Genomic DNA, 19,640 nt, shown 5'->3' with positions numbered 1-19,640 from the left:
ATTGAAAACTGACATTTACAGAGGCCATTTCATGTCTCCACTATGGACAATTTCCTTAATCAACCAACAAGATTATTTTGTTACCAGGTCAGCTGCGGCAGGTCCCAAGCGGTCACACTCCTGCTTGGCATGAGCAATTAAGGAATTCACAAAGGATGAGTTGGTCCTCACAGCTTCCTGAACATCAGTGACTAGCTGAACACAGTCTTTGCACACATCCCCAGCCCCCTGAAAGGGAGAAAAGGAAAATACTACCTTAAAGCTGGTTATGCAGGAATATCTGCCAGACTTGTGTTGCTGGTATCAATTACCACTTCTATGATAAGAACTTTAACACTTCTTCTAGAAAGTACTTTATAAAATCATAAATTCTACTAATACACTTCAGCTAATGGAGTAACTGACAAGAATAGTAAGTCATCACTGTGTGTGCCAGCCATTTGAGGGGAGAGGAGGTATACACATTGTCAGCAGGTGTTATAGCTATTTGCTGACAGCACAGAAATACTGACTCTTGGCTCTGGAGGGAAGTGTTCGGATAGTCACAGGCCATTCTGCCTCGGGTCCTTCCAGTCTGTCCTCTGCAGCAACTTGTCTCTGTCTACTCCCTATACAACATACCTCATTCCTTCCCTGCAAGCCAGTTCTTGTTGCCTCAGCACTGGACTGAGGTTGCTTCCTCTTCCACAAGAGATCAGCAGGGAGATTCTTTCCTGGGGTCTAAGTAATCTCCTTGCTTTCAGGTCTAGTGCCACTTGGAGAAGCAGCTGCAGGGAAAGTCCTGCTCAGCCCCTCCAGCCCTAGGCTGCAGCATGCTCAGTACAGACAGAACCTTCAGCAAATTTAGTTGCTAAACTCTAATGAGTTTCTACTGAGCATTGCAAACTTAAGATTTTTCAGGGGCTTATAACTTGGCCAGGTATGGGTGTTTTTCCACTAATAGCAAAAAAGCACTTCCCTGCCAAATTTCAAGTTTTTGTTTGAAAACCTGAAGAGGTACTAAAACTCCAAAAAAAAAAAACCACCCAAACTTTCAGTTTTTAGTGGTTTGTTTGGTAGTGTTTTTTTTTAGTGGGCAAAACGTTTTTCCCCTCATCCCATTTTCTGAAACAGCTGGGCCTTTTTTGTTGAAATTTTCAAAGAGAACAATTCTGCTGGAGGCGGACACCTGGCCTGGAAGAGTTTCATCCCAAAGAGTTAAAGTTCGGCAAAGTTATAAGCAACTAAAAAGCAGGATCCTATAATGGAAAGCGTCAGGCAATCCTAATTATAGGCAGTATCATTACCTCGGACTATAACAATGCAGAAGACAAATCATAACAAATATTGCATAGCCAGCAAAAGGGCTATTTCACCCTCATATGTATAACAGAATTTATTTGTAGTGTGGCATCCACTTAGTTAAATGCATGTTGGTTTCCAAACTCCTAAAGTTGCTGTTAACCCAAATCAATAAACTGTTAAAGACCACTGATACTTGAATGGAACATATTCACTTTTCCTGTGCCTAGAGATACTTTGCATCCTTACCTGAGATTCTTGCTTGGGCTTGTCTTGAGGGTAAAGGAGAAGAGGCACATTAGCCATGAAGGGAGATGCCAGTTCTGAGAAGTCCAGTTCAGGTATCTTGTTGGACTGGAGTGATTTCTGAAGTTTCATTGCAGCAAGGTGCTTCTGAAGGGATTGGCACAAGCAGAGGGCACTGCACACTACTTCAGGATTATCCTGAATATGAGAGAGAAAAAAATTAGAAATACAAAGCACCAGTCTGATGCCATATTCAATCTCACAGGTTGCATGCACCTCAAAAGTGAGCTAAGATTCACTGCAAGAAAGTGGTTTTAGGATTTAAACCTGTTAATTGTTTCCTTGTAATCCCTAATCTGCACCTTTGTGAAATGGAAACTCTTCCATTGGATTATAATGCGACATTGTCTAGGCAAGTGAATACAGCCTGAAAAGTTCTAATTTCTATTATTGTATTAACCCAATTTATATCAAAGACATTTCAGAACATTTATATTATCAGCAGCAGTGAAATTATGAGATACTGAGAACAAAATTTAACAGGGAGTTTTGGATAACAGGGGTTCAAAGACAAGATCTGAACCTACACCACTACTTAGATTTATTTTCTTTTATTGTAATGACTTAACTGTCTGCACACTCAGGGAATCCCTAAATCTCATTCATATTTGCTTAAAGGATTAAACCCACTCACCCTACAAGGGACAAAAAACTCAGGGACATGGCATAATTTTTCAATTTAAGGTTTTCAAAAATTTACAGTCAACTTACTAACTCTTCTTTGATCAGGTCCATGACAGTTGGTAGGTAGGCATCCACGGTCTCCTTGCACTCAGATACCAGGCCTTGGTCAGGAAGGAACTCACATATCTTCTCGATATAAGAACGGATCTCACCCTATGAGATAAGAGGAGGGTTATTGGCTATGTTCATGCATGTGGCAGCAGAGATGAGCCAGTTCGTCATTCTCAGAGAATGACTATACACTATCTGGAAACACTTGAACTCCAAAGTGGGGTGGGGTGTGATGGTAGAGGTCTTAGAGATGCCAGTGTTGACACTCACTGCACTAACTTCAACATTAGTTTTTAAAAGCGTTAAGCCCCATTTGGAGATCACTCCCCCTCCCTGGAGCATCACCACTACTAAAAGGAAGTCACATAGTGCCCTTAAGCTTACCTCTGTGCTATTGTCCTTCAAGAGATTGCCAGCCACTGTAACAACGTCTTTACATAAGTCACATGGGATGCTTTTCTGAGGAAGAGAAACAAAATATACTAAGCTTTCCTTGCACATTGCATTTTTCAAGCCTTTTGTGCTTTATTTCCTCTTCCAAAAACAGTCCAATTCTCTTCCTGTTTGATCCCAAAGTTAAGGCCATTTCAAAATGTGTCAAGTTCCAATTTCTAGGATAGACTGATGTCAGATACAATACCAACATACATGGGTGGAAGAAAGCAAAATAGCACATCTACTGTAGTAAGAAATATCACTAATACAACATGTTCTCTTTCACAGACGATTGTGTGAAAATTTGCTTTTGATATGCCCATCTTAGAGGGACTTTCCTGTTCCACCTTCTCCTTCAAGACATTCAGTCTCTTGAGATTGTTTTTGACTGCTCTGTTTAGGAATTAGGTGGAAAGCATAACATCATTTGATTTTAACGTTTTGTGTTGAGGAAGGAGAATAGAAATAAGATCAGGGGGACACAAAAACTGTAGGCCAAAACTAGTGAGAGTGGGGATCAGACAGACAAATTTTCCCATATCCATTTTTTTTTTTAAATCAACCTAATATGCTGCCTCTGGGGGCATGGTAGTCAATCAATTTTTGGGTCCCGTCTGTAGCAATGAGTAAAACAAGTGGGTAGGAGAAGGGAACAGATGGTCTAATAAAACTAGCCAGTCTTGTACCCAACACATTTCCTGATGCATTTATACACAAGTGTTAACCAATTAAGACATACTCTCTCAAGCATACAGATTTGGAAGCATACTGATTGTGCCATTATGGAGATGAAGGCCATAGCCACAATGTAAGATTTCACAGAAAATGCAGTACCTGGTAAGTTTTAGGACACACCACAGGCATATATACAATTACAATTTTACTTATTTTTCCATTGTGACAGCATTAAATTTAGTGTGGCTCAAGGTGATCTCTGTAGCCATACTGGATGTTAGACAACAGGCGTTAAGTTTATAGGATTCACTCCTGGAAGCATAAAAGGAATTAAGTTTACATAGCTCATTTGGTCTCTGTCCCAGGATGGTCTCTAGGTTATTCTTCCCCATCCTGCTACCTTACAAAACAGTGATTGGACTGACATAGGCAGAAGTTAGAGTGGTCTTCCTTTCCCTCCATAGCTTGCATAAGACAATCCTATTTCTTTTTAAGATCTGAGTTAATGCACTGTAACCAAGTCTTTGATGCAAGAATTTTGGATGGCCTGAACATCTGGAAAAAAGTGTGATTCAAATGGCACCTTCCTCCTCCAAGTCAGACACAAATTTTAGAAACAGTTAAGTAGCATATGAAAATACCGATGAACTGAACAGTAGAGTGGAACAAGTCTCAATTACACTCACCACAGAAGGCTTGTTCCAGACAGTTTGCTGACAGTGTTTCACAGCTCCACATTGTGACGCAGTCCGCAAATTCTGACACCATATCTCAGGACCCTTCACGCAGTTTTTCTCCCACAAGAGGGGGCTTGCCACAGCTGCTGAAGAGAAGTAAATTTTTCAAAATTGCACATCTGAAGATCTCTCATACCCTAAGTAAATAGTTACTCCACATGAACTTCTAGAGAAGTTCAATTGGCTTTTTAAAATAGATTTAAGACACCGATTCCTACCCTAAAATGTAAGGGTAGGAACTTATGCAGATTATAGTCAGGTTTATACACAGATATCACCCCCCACTTCCCACCTACTACCAATCCCTACCCATACCTTCAACACAAAATAAATGCCAAGTTCTAATGCATACATATTTTTGTATATTTAATATGCCATCAGATCAATTAACCCTTCTTGAACCAGCTTTCTAAAGTGTGGATTTCTGAAGAACTACAATGCTCCGACTGGGCTGCTTTATTTCCCCTACTTTTCCTCAAAGTGAATTAAACTTGGAAAACTGGTATGGAAAAGCGATGATCCTTTTGAACATTGAACTAGTTAGGGGCAGTATTAACATTTGGGTAGCTGCCCCAATACTTAACCTGTGAGATTATAGTCTTCCCATCAGGAGACCATGACACCAATGCAAACAAGCTAGTTTCATACTAAGGCAATGGCTACATTACCACTTAGATGGCAAAACTTAGGTCACTCAGCAGTGTGAAAATACCATTTCCTGCCCAAACGACAGTTTTGCCGGCATAAGGGATATAGTGCACGGTGCTGGGTCGGTAGGAGAGCTTCTGCCACCCTCATAAAGTGGTGGCTACATGAGAGATGTTACAGAATCACAGCTGCATCTGTACCACAGTGCTGCTGTAAGGTCTCTAGTGTAGACATAGCCTAAGTCAGCGTTTCTCAAATCTTGCCACAGTGCCATCAGGGACTAGAATTTGTGGACTTTTCTTGCAGCCACAGCCTTTTGGGCTGTGATATTGCAACTGATTTTTTTTTTTTTAATGCAATGTTTGCATTAAATTTCAGAATGGACATTCCCTTGAGTAGAATGGGGAACAGTTCACACTATCAGCTATAGTTTGAGGCTGTCTACAGACTCAGAAAAACAATTTTAAATAACTTTACACCAATGACTGTCTGGAAGATTACATTTACAACCATAAAATCTAAAATACAAGTTTTTGGAAAAACAAAAGCTTATATTCAGAGTATGATTCTGCAGAATTTCATAGCACTATGTAATCCATCCACAGGCCCTTGCTTATAGGCAAAGTATTTGGATCAGAGCATCTTTAAGACCAGTAAGAAAGTCAGGAGATTCATATTGTTGAGATTTGGGAATAATAAGAGTGGATTATGTTTTTGGTTGGAATTTACTTTTTGATTCGCTAGTGGATAGTTACTGATGTCTATAGATGAGATATCAGAAGCTGAATGTTCTTTTCTGCCCACTGATTAGTACGGGAAGTGGTCCTCATTTTGCTCTGGAGTCATTGTTTCTAAAGCCCCCGTGTATATTTGTTTGCAGAATGCTACCTGTCAAATTTCTATTTGCGTTTAGTCAAATTGGCATAATGGGCTATTAAAACTCAGGCCCCAGACCGCTCCCATCTAGTCAAACTATACTCTCAAATAGATACAACCTTCTGCTAAAGCTCCAGCCTTTTCTTTGACACAGACCTGACTAGTTTTTCTTGTAATGATTTTATGAACAGTCGGATGTTCCCGCATTCATTTATTATGAGTGAGGTTTAGCATATGGTGTCAAATTTACGTGTCTAATGAAATTTTGATTGAACTTTAGTGACTGACAAAAAGAAAATCATTCAACTGCAGTATACTTCTACTAGGCATAAGTTTCCTTGGAAGACCACCTCAGGCAGTTTATAGGATAATAATCTACAGAGGCATTTTTTCCCCCCTCCCATTTGCTTAGTAATACCTTTGATTTGGCAGCTGCTTTGGTAGAGGCATCAGCTCCTGAATGTGAATATATTGCAAGGGAATGGTTAATTATGACATCCCTCTTCCTTGCTTGTGCTGTTTGTTTTTTGAGGAAGTCAGTCTTAGTACAAGGTAAAGCATAGCAACTGCTGCTATGGAGCATGACAAGACAAGTGATATCTGTTACAGGCATTTTATTAATTCTTCATTTTGATGGATGTAGGTTTTGTGAGGAAAATATGAGGAGGGTAGTATGAAGATGGGTAGGAGACCAGCACCCTTCAGAGTAGCTTCAGGAACTATTAGATGGCATGTTATTTTAATGGCAGAATCACCTTTTGAGATATTATAAGGTTATTACTAGATACATTAATGGACGATAGGTCCATCAATGGCTATTAGCCAGGATGGGTAGGGACAGTGTCATTAGCCTCTGTTTGCCAGAAGCTGGGAATAGGCAACAGGGGATGGATCACTTGACAATTACCTGTTCTGTTCATTCCCTCTGGGACACCTGCCATTGGCCACTGTTGGAAGACAAGACACTGGGCTTGATGGACCTTTGGTCTGACCCAGTACGGCTGTTCTTATTCTTTTCTCACAATCCTGATTCCCTAAACTTTAGTTGGCCCTAACCATTATTGCATTTACCAAGTCTCAGCCACAGACATTGCGAAAAGCCTCCTCTAATCCTATGGAACTGAAGTACAACTTGTATTTGAGGATCCTTTCATAGCAAGAAAAGCCCAGTTCAGGCAGAAGCTGGGTGACAAACAAGGCTGTCTACTGGCCCATACTACTGAAACATTTGAAGTAATGAATTCAGAAGTTTTTTGAAAAAGCACAAGTGTAGCAGTGGATCAGTTTAACTAGATACGGATGATGGCAATACAGTGAATAAGAGCGCTAGATTAAGGGGGGTATTAAACCTATTGTGTTATGTCAGTGCAATCTTCTGTGCAGATTTTTATATTTAAAACCAGGCTTTTGATTTTTATTTTTAAACTAAAGTGCAATAGGCCTGCTTTAAACCAAAGATAAGTCAGAGGGGTTTGCACTGGTTTAACAGGTTTGTTTTTTTAAAACCACCTTTTGTTAAACCAGGATAATTGTGTTTAGATAAGAACTTAGGCATAACTCAGAAACAAGTCCATCAGATCTTTTCCACAAACTTCTTTCTTCAGGATGGTTAAGAGTCAGTCCTATTCTTTTTGTGCCTAGTTGTTTATGTGGCCACTACAACCTTTTGACAGAACAAACATTTGTTAACCACACATGAATCATCAGCTTTCAGCTGCATGCCTTTAATACAAATTTCTGCTCCTTGGCTCTATATTGGACGGGGATTCATAAAACAGGAGCAGCCATGGATTGCTCTATTTGCCAGCAAGGCATGCAAGTAATGAGCATCCTTTGATTAGAAAAAGTGGGAATAAGCAGCTTTTTTCAGGTTACCAGGCTGATATAAAGAACACTAACAGTGATGCAAGTCTCTTGTACTTCTTACAGTAAGCAAGATCCAGCTGTAATAAGATTTAAGGAACACCATCCAATAATTTTATGGTGCAAGTAAAAACAGAAGACTTACACTGAAAGCCATATTTTCTATTATTGTATCCCTATGCATTTGACAGCACTACTTCCTTTTTAGCAAGTTTCCCTGTTTGCTTGGAAAGGCCCAAAATTTGGGAATATGATTGTAAAAACCACAGAAACTGGTTGGTAAAGTACCCAAAAATACATTTAGCTCATTTTCGGAAGTTGTGTAGATTATGAGTTTGCTGCAGTGCTTTTAACAATAGTCTGTATGGACACTCAGATTGAGCCTCTAGGTCACACAAAGCATCCCCACATAGCTTTTCACTTCTTTTAAAGCTACTGGTGAACTTGGTTTAGTATCTGCTCTTCACTCCTGAATTCAGCAGAGCAATGCAATGCAATACAAGAGGGGGTATATCAAGTAAATGCTACAGCTAGCTCGATGAGCTACAAGTTCCCCCACCATACTTCTGTTTCTACAGCTACCAGTTTCAGGATTTTTCTCCCTCTATGCAAGTCTCGTGTTGTAATTGACTATTATATAAAATGCAAGAAGGAAACCCACAACAGCAAGATCTCTGCTCCTTTTAAGACTTATTTAATTGGGGATGATAGCCAGGAGAAATTTAAAGTTTGTAGTTTATAGTCCTGAAAAGAGCTGCTCCTCTCAAATCCCTATTCTCTCATAATAGCATCTTTCACATGAAAGGAGGAGTGAATCCTCAGTGTGACAGCACTAGGTTTGTTACCAGCACTGGACAGGACTGTGGAGAAGTGAGGACAAAGTGCTGTCCGTTACAATCACACAGCTTTTAGTACTTGCTGGATAAACCAAATGAAATTAACCCCCTTTTAGTTATCCAGTGTATTATTTTTGCTGTCATCCACTTTTAGATTTTAATTTATTTTATTTATTTTTTTTTACAGCTTTCATTCTTCTCTTTACAAGAGCTCCTACAACAGTTCCCCTTCCCCACCTGAAACTTTTACAATCTGCTACTTTTTACAACCAGTGGTTTACAGCAAAGCTGTGAGGGATTATGAACTGGGTCAATAAGTAGGTATTATATTTAGCTTCAGGGGAGGGGCCCCCCCTCCTTCCAGCAGCACACTCACCCTGCACTATTGTCACTGCATGTGCTCCTCCTCAGGCCCCCCTCAGGTGCAGAAAGCCCCCTAGCCTCTCCTGTGGTGGGTGCCAGGGGAAGGGGGGGCTGCCACCACATGTGGCTTCCTCCCCTGCTGCCCCTCACCATAGCCTCATGGGGCTGCCCCTTGCCCAGCGTGGGGCAGGAGTGGTGACTGTGGGCGTGGATCACAGGGTCAGACACTCATTGAAGCCCCAGCAGCTGCTTAGGTGAGTGAGACCCAGAGGTATCCTGCCGGAAGCCCCCTTGGCATCACCTCCCAGTGGGTGCTGGGGGGCAGTGGGTGGGGGAAGAAGAGGGGAGGGCTGCCAATCATGTGTGCACCTCCTCCCCTCCTCTGGTGCAGCAGTAACCAGCTGCCTCAGCCTGCTCTTGTGCTGTAGCCTAGCCTTCAGCAGCAGTCGGCAGACCTGGCTCCAAAACACTGGTGGAGCCAGGCCCCAGCCCTGAATATTCCTGGAGCCCGGGCACCACGGGCCCATATAATTCGCCACCCCTGGGTCCAGAGAGAGGAGCGTTAGTGAAATATTACCACTCCAACTTCTACCACCCAACCACCATCTTCCACCTTGTTGCCCAGGAGCACTGTTTTGTATTACCTGATCACCATGTCCTAGCACTCATATTTCCATCCTTCAAAACATACCAGACTGCATCTCAGGAGTCAGTGTCCTCCATTCGGTTTTGAAAGGTTACAGGACACAGAGCAAGCAGGAGTGACTGCTGAAATATCCAACTAGAATATGCTGCACTTTGGCCATGCCTCCTCCTTCCCCCACTCCACCTCCCCAAAAAGCAGAGGCTGCAGGAGAAAGATATTTGAACACAAAGCATTTGTATTTCCCTTGCATCAAGACTAGTCACCAATTCACAGGAGAGCTGAGATTTTAGGCCAGTAACGGCAGACTAAGAGAGTCCTAGTGTGGCAAGTTGAGCACTAGGGATCCACCACCTCTGTGTTCCCAGAACCACAGAGCAAGGCATGTACTCCAGCTATGAGCACAGAAAGAAGGGAGAGCAGATGGAACCCCAGTAGTGCAGCTCCCCTTTTCACACTGCCACCACAAGAGCAGCTTCCCCCTACAGGGTAGGCAGACCTGCTCAAACCTGCCATAGGGGAAGAATAGCATGAGGCCTGGGAGCAGGGTCAGGAATACAGCATGCCAAGGGAAGAGGAAAAGACTGGAGAGGGGAGTAGTGGGGTGGGGGAGAAAATACCTATAGGAAGAGGAATGAGACTAGGGCAAATTGCTGGAGACTACCAAGTAATGTGGACTAAGGAGTGAGAATGAGAGAATGTTATGCCATGGGGGTGGGGAGAGGGTGGGTGAAGTAGCCCATAACAGGAGGAAGGAAATTTGTGTGCACATTTAAGAGAGTTTTCATCCTAACTCTGAAAGCGTCAGGAGACTTACAATGATAAACTTTTTTTTTTTAAAAAAAGAGAAGAAATGGACTCCCAAAATCTGAGGCTGGTAGTTCTCCAAGCCTGCTAGTTCTCCAGTTATGGATGATCTTCTAGAGAAATGTGGGTATCAGAGACCAGAATTCCTAATGCAAAACAAAATCAGGAAGAGATTTAAAGGAGCAAAAAGCGCAAACACTCAAGTGTCCCTTCATACTGGACTGAAAGGATGTTACCTTTAAGCTACTATCTGATGCAGAAAGTTAAGCTTTGCTCTTTGGCCTTACCTACACATAAGAACTGCTTCAATTTAGCAATGTTTAGAAACTCTTTACTACACTGGTTTCTAAACAGATAGAAAACTACAAAAATGTTCTGGAAGAATCAACCCTCACAGTAAAATGATGAGGCAAACCACACCCCATCACCCACGGGCAAACGCTTTCCACAAGGTGACCACTCCATGTCTCACCTCAGTCCGCCTCAAAGGAAACACCACCTTCAAAACATGAGCTTGGGACCTTCAATTCAGAGCTCTGTCAGTCAGATGCCAAATATCAGGGCCTTAATAAAGACACTAGATTTATGAATCATTAGAACTATCTGTCCTCAGACAGTAGAGGTGTTAACTGCTGCTTCACCCTGAATGGTCTCCTGCAATGTGTGTTAACTCCTTATCTGTTCCACCTTGTACTGAGCAGTGACATTCATAGACCTGGTTTACACCACAGAACTAGGCTGACATAAGGCAGCTTACATTGACCTAACGGTGTGAGCATCTACACTACAATATTCCTCCCACACATTTAACTTGTGATGGCTGTAGGTTGAACTAACTTATGTTGACTTAACTGTCATGTAGACATGCCCTGGGTACGTTTCCCAGACCTGAAGAACTCTAAGTTTGAAAACTTATCTTTTAGTGGCCCAACTTTTGTTAGTAAAAGAAACATCACCTCACCCACCTTGTCCCTAGAAGAAAAGCAAGACAGTTGTACAGTAATGTGTTAACTGTTCCCTAACCAGGAAGGAGCAGAATGGACTGAGAAACTAATTCTAAATTGACCTTTTCAGAATTCCTGTCCATCATGCCCTCTGATTCTATTACAGGTGGTGGGTGGGTGTGTGTGTGTGTGAGAGCTAGTATAAAATTTGCTGAAGCAGGAACAGCCCATGGGACCAAAGACAGGCTGTAGTAACAGTTCATCTATCCCAATGGGTAAAGCAAGAACTTTCAACATACACATGCTAAAAACCCTCATTATCTGAGCCACCACAGACCAGACTCCACTGTTCCTAGAGAGTTCTTACAAACTATAATATCAAAGAGGTCAACGCTACCTGATGGAGGAAGACAAGCTTTTCGTTAAGCTTCTAATCAGTTGTTTGCTTACTGCTCCTGCCCCTTGTGCTTTAGGAGTACTCAGCACAAGTTTATAAAACTTATTTTAATTTAATGTACACAACTTCAGCTGGCTTTTGTATAAACCAAGCCTTAGAGCCTACAGAGTCAAGTAGTTCTGTACAAATGGCAACTGTTCACTACACATAAGCAGCCAACAAGTTGCAGGGCAACTTTGCTCTCCAGGAACTCAACACGTATTGTTTAATTTCATGTTTCTGAGCTACCCTCAGAAAGAACAGTTCTTTAGCCCTAGACCTACCATTTTAAAAGACATTTTGAAGGCCTGTCTACACACAAGTTGTACCATTTTAATTATGCCAGTATGAATGGAGTACATCCCCCCCCGCGCAGATGCTGTTATCCTGGTATAAGGTGCTTGTACCAGTACAGTTTACTCCCCCTTCCCTTATGGGACTATCTTTTTAATAAGATAACTGCATCTAGCCTATGGGGCGGGATTGTATCAGTACAACTATTTTGGTAAAAGAAGTCACACCCTGACCAAAATAGAGGAATCTGTACAAAAGCCTGTTTATACCAGGCCTAAGTACCTGAAGTGTGACTTAAGAGCAACATCCTCCAACAGATTATTACTAGGGCCCTAACAAATTCACAACCATGAAAAACAGGTCATGGACCATGAAATCTGGTCTTATGTGCATTTACCCTATACTATACAGATCTCATGGGGGAGAGATCAGTGTTTCTCAAATTGGGGATCCTTACCCAAAAAGGTTGCAGGGGGTCACAAGGTTATGGGGGGGGGTCGCAGTATTCCCACCCTTACTTCTGTGCTGCCTTCAGAGCTGGGCAGCTGAGAGTGGCGGCTATTGGCCAGGCACTCAGCTCTGAAGGCAGTGCCCTGCCAGCAGCAGCAGAGAAGTAAGGGTGGCAATACCATCCCATGCCATCCTTACTTCTCTGCTGCTGCCTTCAGAGCCGGGCAGCTAGAGAGTGGCAGCTGCTAACTGAGGACCCAGCTCTGCAGGCAGCAGTGGAGAAGTAAGGGTGGCAATATCATACCATGCCATCCTTATTGCTGCACTGCTCCTGATGGCAGCTCTGCCTTCAGAGCTGGACTCCTGGGCAGCAGCCACCGCTCTCCAGCTCCGAAGTCAGTCACCAGCAGCAGAACAGAAGTAAGGGTAGCTGTACCCCAATCCCCCCTACAATAACCTTGTGACACCCCCCCACACACACACACACGTGTCCTTTTTGGGTCCGACCCCACAATCACAACATGTGAAATTTCAGATTTAAGTAGCTGAAATCATAAAATTTATCATTTTTAAAATCCTAGGACCATGAAATTGACCAAAATAGACCATGCATTTGGTAGGGTCCTAATTATTACATTGGAAAGAATGCTCAGGACCCATTATGTTGTCTTCAACTATTGGCCCTTTCCTTCCTCCCACAAATGAATTCACTTGTGCTGTTTGATAATTCATTATCACGTGAGACTCTAGAGGACGTACAGTCTGTGTAGACCAGGGATGGGCAAACTACAGCCCGTGGGCCACATCCAGCCCATCAGCCAATTTAATCTGGCCCCTGAGCTCCTGCTGGGGAGTGGGATCTGGGGCTTGCCCTGCTTCCAAGTTACAGCCAGGAAACGGGGTTGGAGGCCACTCCACACGTGTGTGCTGCGGCTCCCAGAAGCAGCAGCGTGTCCCTGCTCTGGCTCCTATGTATACATGCCGCACCACCCCAAGCACTGCCCCTGGGAACTGCAGTCAAGAGGAGCTGCAGGGGCAGTGCCTGCAGACAGGCAGCGCCTGCAGACAGGCAGCATGCAAAGCCACCCGGACATGCCTCTGCATAGGAGCTGGAGGCAAGACATGCTACTGTTTCTGAGAGCTGCTTGAGGCAAGCATTGCCTGGAGCCTGAACCCATGAGCCCCTTCCTGCTCCAGCCCTGATCCCCTCCTGCTCCAAACCCCTAGATCCCAGCCCAGAGCATCCTCCTGCATCCCATACCCACCCCCCCCCAGAGCCTCCTCCTCCCTCCCTGGCACCCCAACCCCTTGCTCAGAGCCCCCTCCCGCATCCTGAACTCCTCATTTCTGGCCCCATCCCATAGCCTGCACCCCCAGCTGAAGCCCTCACCCCCTGCTGCACCGCAACCCCAATTTTGTGAGCATTCATGGCCCACCATACAATGGCCTGCGCAGATATGGCCCTCAGGCCAAAAGGTTTGCCCAAACCTGGTCTAAACAGTTTTAAAGCTTCTTCACTCTACATTACCTGCCATTTTATCTTGTTGAGTAAAAGTCTTATAGGCAAAGCAACGTGCATTTGTTATGCCTCACCCACATGTCCAGTTCTTCAGGGCTTGTCTTCACATACAGCTCTTCAGCTGCACTGGTGCAGCTACACTGCTATGGCACTTTAATAAAGATACTACTATGCAGATGAAGTTAATTCACCTTCTTATGGTACCTCTGTCAACTGGAGACACCCTCCCTCGACAGTGCCGTCTACAGGAGGGTTTAGGTCAGTATAACTACATTGCTCAGGAGGGTGCATTTTTCACACCCCCATGCGACATAATTATACCAATATAGGTCTATAGTGTAGACTTGGTCTCAGTCTTCTGACTCTTCAGTTATAGGTCCATCTCATATACTCCATACCAACTGATACCTACCAACTGCATCCAAAAAAACACAGCAGAAAGGGATAGCTCAAGGATTGAGGAAGAAAAGCAGCAGTTGTCAGAGCTACACAATGAAAGACCAAGATGATTAGTGGGGCACCCAATTTAGCAAGTATATTTTAAAAGGCATCTGTACCTGAGAAGAGTACTTGCTTTGTAATATAAGCAGGCCTTAAAATTCCTGTTGGATTTCTATAGTGTCTTCTTTAAAATTAAAGGTGATGAATCCATGGGTACGAATAACGGAATGTAAAAATTTGAGGCCATCAGCCACACTAAAATGAGCTTCCAAACAATTCCTTTGAGACATGACAACCAAAGCTAGACTTTAATAAAACTAGCTCATGAAGTCAAACTATGCTGCAACATTTGAATCTGCATGATTCTGTCATGGAGAAGTCAATTAGTGACCATAGCAAGACTCATGTGAGCAAGCACAGAGCACTGAATGGTGTCAGAACAACAAACAGGTCTAACAAAAGTCCTCTGTTGTCCTCAATTGTTTCACACAGAGGCAGCAGTACCAGGCAGGGCCCACTGCAGCACACCTCCCCCACCACCCCAATTGAAGTATGGGAGGCTGATCTACATTCCTCCCCTGAAAAAAAAACGTTTTCCAGCCCCACAATAGCTCAGAGGAGAGCAGGACACAGCAATGTTTTTATATAACACACACAGCTGGAGTGGCCAGCAGAGCTTGACATCAGGCTGGCTACTGGGGAGCAGGCTGAAATAGCTCTCCTCTCCCCACGTTCCAGCCACTGTAGTCAGACACCCAACCCAGGGGAAGGGCAGGAGCATACATGGAGGTGGGGGAAAGGACACCCAGAACCTGGGCATAGGACATCAAGGCACCAAGAAATGGCATCAGGAACTAACAAGCTGCCCCTTCCCAGCCTATAGCAGCCCCCTCACCTGCCACACACACCCTTTTATAATCAGACTAATTCACCCCCACTATCATAGTTTACCTAAATACTGTACATAAAGTCTGAAACTTTTCAGAAAGCATTTCTCAGAACATAGTTACATATTAAAACAAAAAAAGCTGTCTCATACCACTGGCCAACTGTGCACTATCTTTTCAGCATGACTTGCTGCGGTCTCCTAATCAGTTATTTCTATGGCTTTCTAAACAGCCAGAAAGTCACCTAAAGAACAATTTGTGACCGAGTTATGGCTTAAAACCTCCTTTGTACTCAAGGGTTAAAAATCCATTTGCTCATTTACAAGGGAGAAGCTTTTGGCTATATGGGGGGGACCAATGCCATCAGTTTCTGCAGACTATAGTTTAGGAGAGTTGTCAAATATGAAGGGAAGGGTAACCACCTTTGTGTATACAGTGCTATAAAATCCCTCCTGGCCAGAGGCAAAACCCGTTCACCTGTAAAGGGTTAAGAAGCTAAGATAACCTCGCTGGCACCTGACCCAAAAATCACCAATGAGGGGACAAGATACTTTCAAATCTGGAGGGGGGGGGGGGACAAAGGGTTGTCTGTCTGTGCGATGCTTTTGCTGGGAACAGATCAGGAATGCAGTCTCAGAAACTCTGTTAAGTTAGTAAGTAATAGAGCTAGAAATGCATTAGATTTCCTTTTGTTTAATGGCTGGTAAAATAAGCTGTGCTGAATGGAATGCATATTCCTGTTTTTGTGTCTTTTTGTAACTTAAGGTTTTGCCTAGAGGGATTCTCTATGTTTTGAATCTGATTACCCTGTAAGGTATTTACCATCCTGATTTTACAGAGGTGATTCTTTTATCTTTTCTTTAATTAAAATTCTTCTTTTAAGAACCTGATTGATTTTGCATTGTTCTTAAGATCCAAGGGTTTGGGTCTGTGTTCACCTGTACAAATTGGTGAGGATTCTTATCAAGCCTTCCCTAGGAAAGGGGGTGTAGGGCTTGGGGGAAGACGTCTCCACATGGGCTCTTTCCCTGTTGTGTTTAAAACGCTTGGTGGTGGCAGGATACGGTTCAAGGACAAGGCAAAGTTTGTACTTTGGGAAAGTTTTAACCTAAGCTGGTAAGAATAAGCTTAGGAGGTCTTGCACGCAGGTCCCCACATCTGTACCCTAGAGTTCAGAGTGGGGAAGGAACTCTGACAAGAGTTTTTAGCTATTGACTGCAAAAATACTTTTCCAGTCAGTGTGACGCTGTGTCTCCCTAGTTAGTCTACAGACAACTGCAATATTTCTGCTGCTGTTCAGAGCTACAGAGTGAGGATTTGCTGAGTATTGTCAATTTTCACTTGACCATTCATAACCCTGTGAGTAGCTATGAAACTGACAAAATAATGTCATTTTCACTTTCCCAACACTTGGCAAGGCTATGAACAGTAGCAGACAAAGGCATCAGAGCTCCTCACTGAGGGGGGGAAAAACAAAAAACAAAAAAAACCTAAGCCACAGAGACCCATTGAAGGTTAGACTAGAAACACCTCATCATCTGCAGTAAAGAGGCTGACAGAGGAACAGAGTAATGGACACAGCCATTAGCAGAAGTCTGGGCTGGCAAGTGGAAGAATAAAGAAGGGTTCTTTGCCTTTACAGTTAGGGGAAAAAAGTTGGTAGGATTTCCAAACTTCAAGTATATCTGCTTCCAGCCAGTAGCACAGAATCTCTGATGAGATACAGTACCCTGCTAGAAGTCTTAGCACAATCCTATTTTTCAGTTACTGGTGTGGAGGTAAAGTATCAGAGGTAGCTGTGCTGTTTTTTTAGATAGACTAACAAGGAGTCCGCTGGCACTTTAAAGACTAACAGATTTATTTGGGCATAAGCTTTCGGGGGCTAGAACCCACTTCACTGGATGCATGGGGTAGAAGTTACAGATGCAGGCATTATTATACTAACACATGAAGAGAAGGGAGTTACCTCACAAGTGGAAAACCAGTGCTGACAGGGCCGATTCAATCAGGGTGGATGTAGTCCACACCCAATAATTGATGAGGAGGTGTCAATTCCAGGAGAGGCAAAGCTGCTTTTGTAATGCATCAGCCACTCCCAGTCCCTATTCAAGCCCAAATTAATGGTGTGAAATTTGCAAATGAATTTTAGTTCTGTGGTTTCTCTTTGAAGTCTGTTTCTGAAGTTTGTTTTGTTCAAGTATAGCTACTTTTAAATCGGTTTAGAATATCCAGGAAGATGGAAGTGTTCTCCTACTGGCTTTTGTATGGTTTCAGAGGAACAGCCGTGTTAGTCTGTATTCGCAAAAAGAAAAGGAGTACTTGTGGCACCTTAGGGACTAACCAATTTATTTGAGCATAAGTTTTCGTACGCTACAGCTCACTGCATCGGATGCATACTGTGGAAAATACAGAAGATTTTTTACACACACAGACCATGAAAAAATGTGTGTTTATCACTACAAAAGATTCTCTCCCCCCACCCCACTCTCCTGTTGGTAATAGCTTATCTAAAGTGATCACTCTCCTTACAATTTATGTTACCATTCCTGATGTCCGATTTGTGTCCATTTATTCTTTTACATAGGGACTGTCCTATTTGGCCAATGTACATGGCAGAGGGGCATTGCTGGCACATGATGGCATACATAATATTAGTAGACGTGCAGGCGAATTAGCCTCTGATGGTGTGGCTGATGTGGTTGAGTCCTGTGATGGTGTCGCTTGAATAGATAGGGGGACAGAGCAGGCAACGAGGTTTGCCACAGGGATTGGTTCCTGAGTTAGTGTTTCTGTGGTGTGGTGTGTAGTTGCTGGTAGTATTTGCTTCAGATTGGTGTGGAGGTTGGCCTCTCCTCATCTGCACTTTGTCCCTAGACAGTGCTCTCCTATTTAGGGTATGTGTTTTTGAATTAGGTACCAGGTTAATTTTTCAAGATCTGTTAGTTTTTTTGGTAGATTAAGATATGACTTTATGAAGGACCTGTGATGAACACTACGCCTCAAGAAACCACCCCCAAGAGTCTTTGTTTATTCCTTTCTTCATCTATCACCTTATCTGTCAACTCCCCCAATATTCTGTTGTATTAAAAATACAGACTATTTGGGGCACAGAACACTTGCTTGCTTGGTAAAATACTAAACCCATAGCACTGAGTATCAAACTAAATTACACCATGGTGAGTAATGCAGTGTCATTAGTACAATAGTAAGGCTCCAGGCAAGATTTATTTTCTCCCAACCCTCCACCTACAACATTCTCTTCTATGCTTTTTTCTTTTCTTCAGGGTTTTGGCAGTCAACATAGTTTTACAATGCTGTGTCATTTATAGCAATGAGTCGGCATTATCTTTTGAAGAACGTGCCCATAGACTTGATACCAAAAATGTGTGTAAACAAAAGAACCTTTAAACATTTAAGATATAGAGCTAAAGAGTCTAGTGTTAGATGGGGGACACTGACTGTCCCTACTCGCGGCTCTCACTCCACGGCAAGTCTGATTAGTTAGCTCCAGTCTCTGGCACTTACGGGGTCACGACCCAGGCTGTATTTGCTGAATCTGACGAAGCTCCGAGGACGGTATTTACCTAATCTCTTTGTGTAGCACCGACTGCACACAGAGTGCAAGGGACAGCGCAGGCTTTGGCCTGGATCACACACCTCTGAGCCCGCCCGCCCCCGACCCACTCGCACCGCGGCGGGAAGGGGACCTGGCCCAGCGCTCCCGGGTGTCTCTGCTCAGCCCCCTCTACAAACACACACACCGGCCCCGCTGCCCCGGGCAGCTCCCGGGGCTAGAGCCGTTCCCCGCCCTTCCTCCAACCGCAAGGCTGCCCCACTCCCTCCGCCCGCAGGGGCGAGCCCCGGCCAGCCCGGGCACCGAGGAAACTGGGGACACCCCAACCCAGAGTCCACCCGCAGCTACCGCCGCCCCGTGAGCGGCACCCAACAGTGGCCCGGCCCCGCCCCGCTTACCGGCGGCCAGCAAACACGGGAGAAGCAGTAGCTGCATAACTGCGCCACCGGAACTCCACCTTCTGCAATGCGGAGCCGATCAGCTGATCGCAGCCTATATAAGGCCAGCCCGAGGCCACTGCGCATGCTCTGCCCACCCTGCTCGGGAGACCCCCCCCTCCCACCATTACGCATGCGCTCATGACTCCACAGCGGACCCCCCCCCCAGCGTCTTCACCATTGCGCATGCTCCTTTTGTCCGGGTCGTCTGACACTGAATCATCTCGCCTGGGGCGGGGAGAAGGCGCGCGCGCGGGAGGGAGCAGTGTGCGGGGGTTGTTGGCGGGGGGTGGTCAGACACCACGTGACGGGCAAGCCGAGGGGCATAGGCAGGGACGGTTGGCTCAGGCCGCGCTGGCCCGTTATCTCTGTGCAGGGACGTGCCCTGGGGCTGCAGGAGGCCGGCAGGGAGCACCCACCCCCAGACGGCTCCTGCTCCTTGCTGCCTGGCCC

At 44.3% G+C, this 19,640-nt stretch overlaps 1 protein-coding gene across 2 annotated transcripts in view; it reads right to left on the bottom strand.

Moving 5' to 3' along the window:
- PSAP (prosaposin) overlaps positions 1 to 19,287 on the bottom strand; it is a 36,167-nt gene extending 16,880 nt beyond the window's left edge. The window contains exons 1-6 of one of the 2 annotated variants that reach the window (XM_048858113.2): positions 19,149 to 19,287; positions 4,119 to 4,255; positions 2,707 to 2,781; positions 2,299 to 2,424; positions 1,531 to 1,725; positions 85 to 228 (exon numbers count right to left, since the gene is read on the bottom strand). In XM_048858113.2, the coding sequence (XP_048714070.1) occupies positions 85 to 228; positions 1,531 to 1,725; positions 2,299 to 2,424; positions 2,707 to 2,781; positions 4,119 to 4,255; positions 19,149 to 19,185 (714 nt within the window). In that variant the 5' untranslated portion in view covers positions 19,186 to 19,287. The remainder of the gene's footprint in view (positions 1 to 84; positions 229 to 1,530; positions 1,726 to 2,298; positions 2,425 to 2,706; positions 2,782 to 4,118; positions 4,256 to 19,148) is intronic. The other variant, XM_075130880.1, reaches the window with a different exon arrangement.
- Between the last annotated feature and the right edge of the window lie 353 nt (positions 19,288 to 19,640).

This window comes from Caretta caretta, chromosome 7 (genome assembly GCF_965140235.1).
Source record: "Caretta caretta isolate rCarCar2 chromosome 7, rCarCar1.hap1, whole genome shotgun sequence".
Taxonomy (NCBI): Eukaryota; Metazoa; Chordata; order Testudines; family Cheloniidae; genus Caretta; species Caretta caretta.
This window is presented reverse-complemented; position numbering and strand designations above follow the sequence as displayed.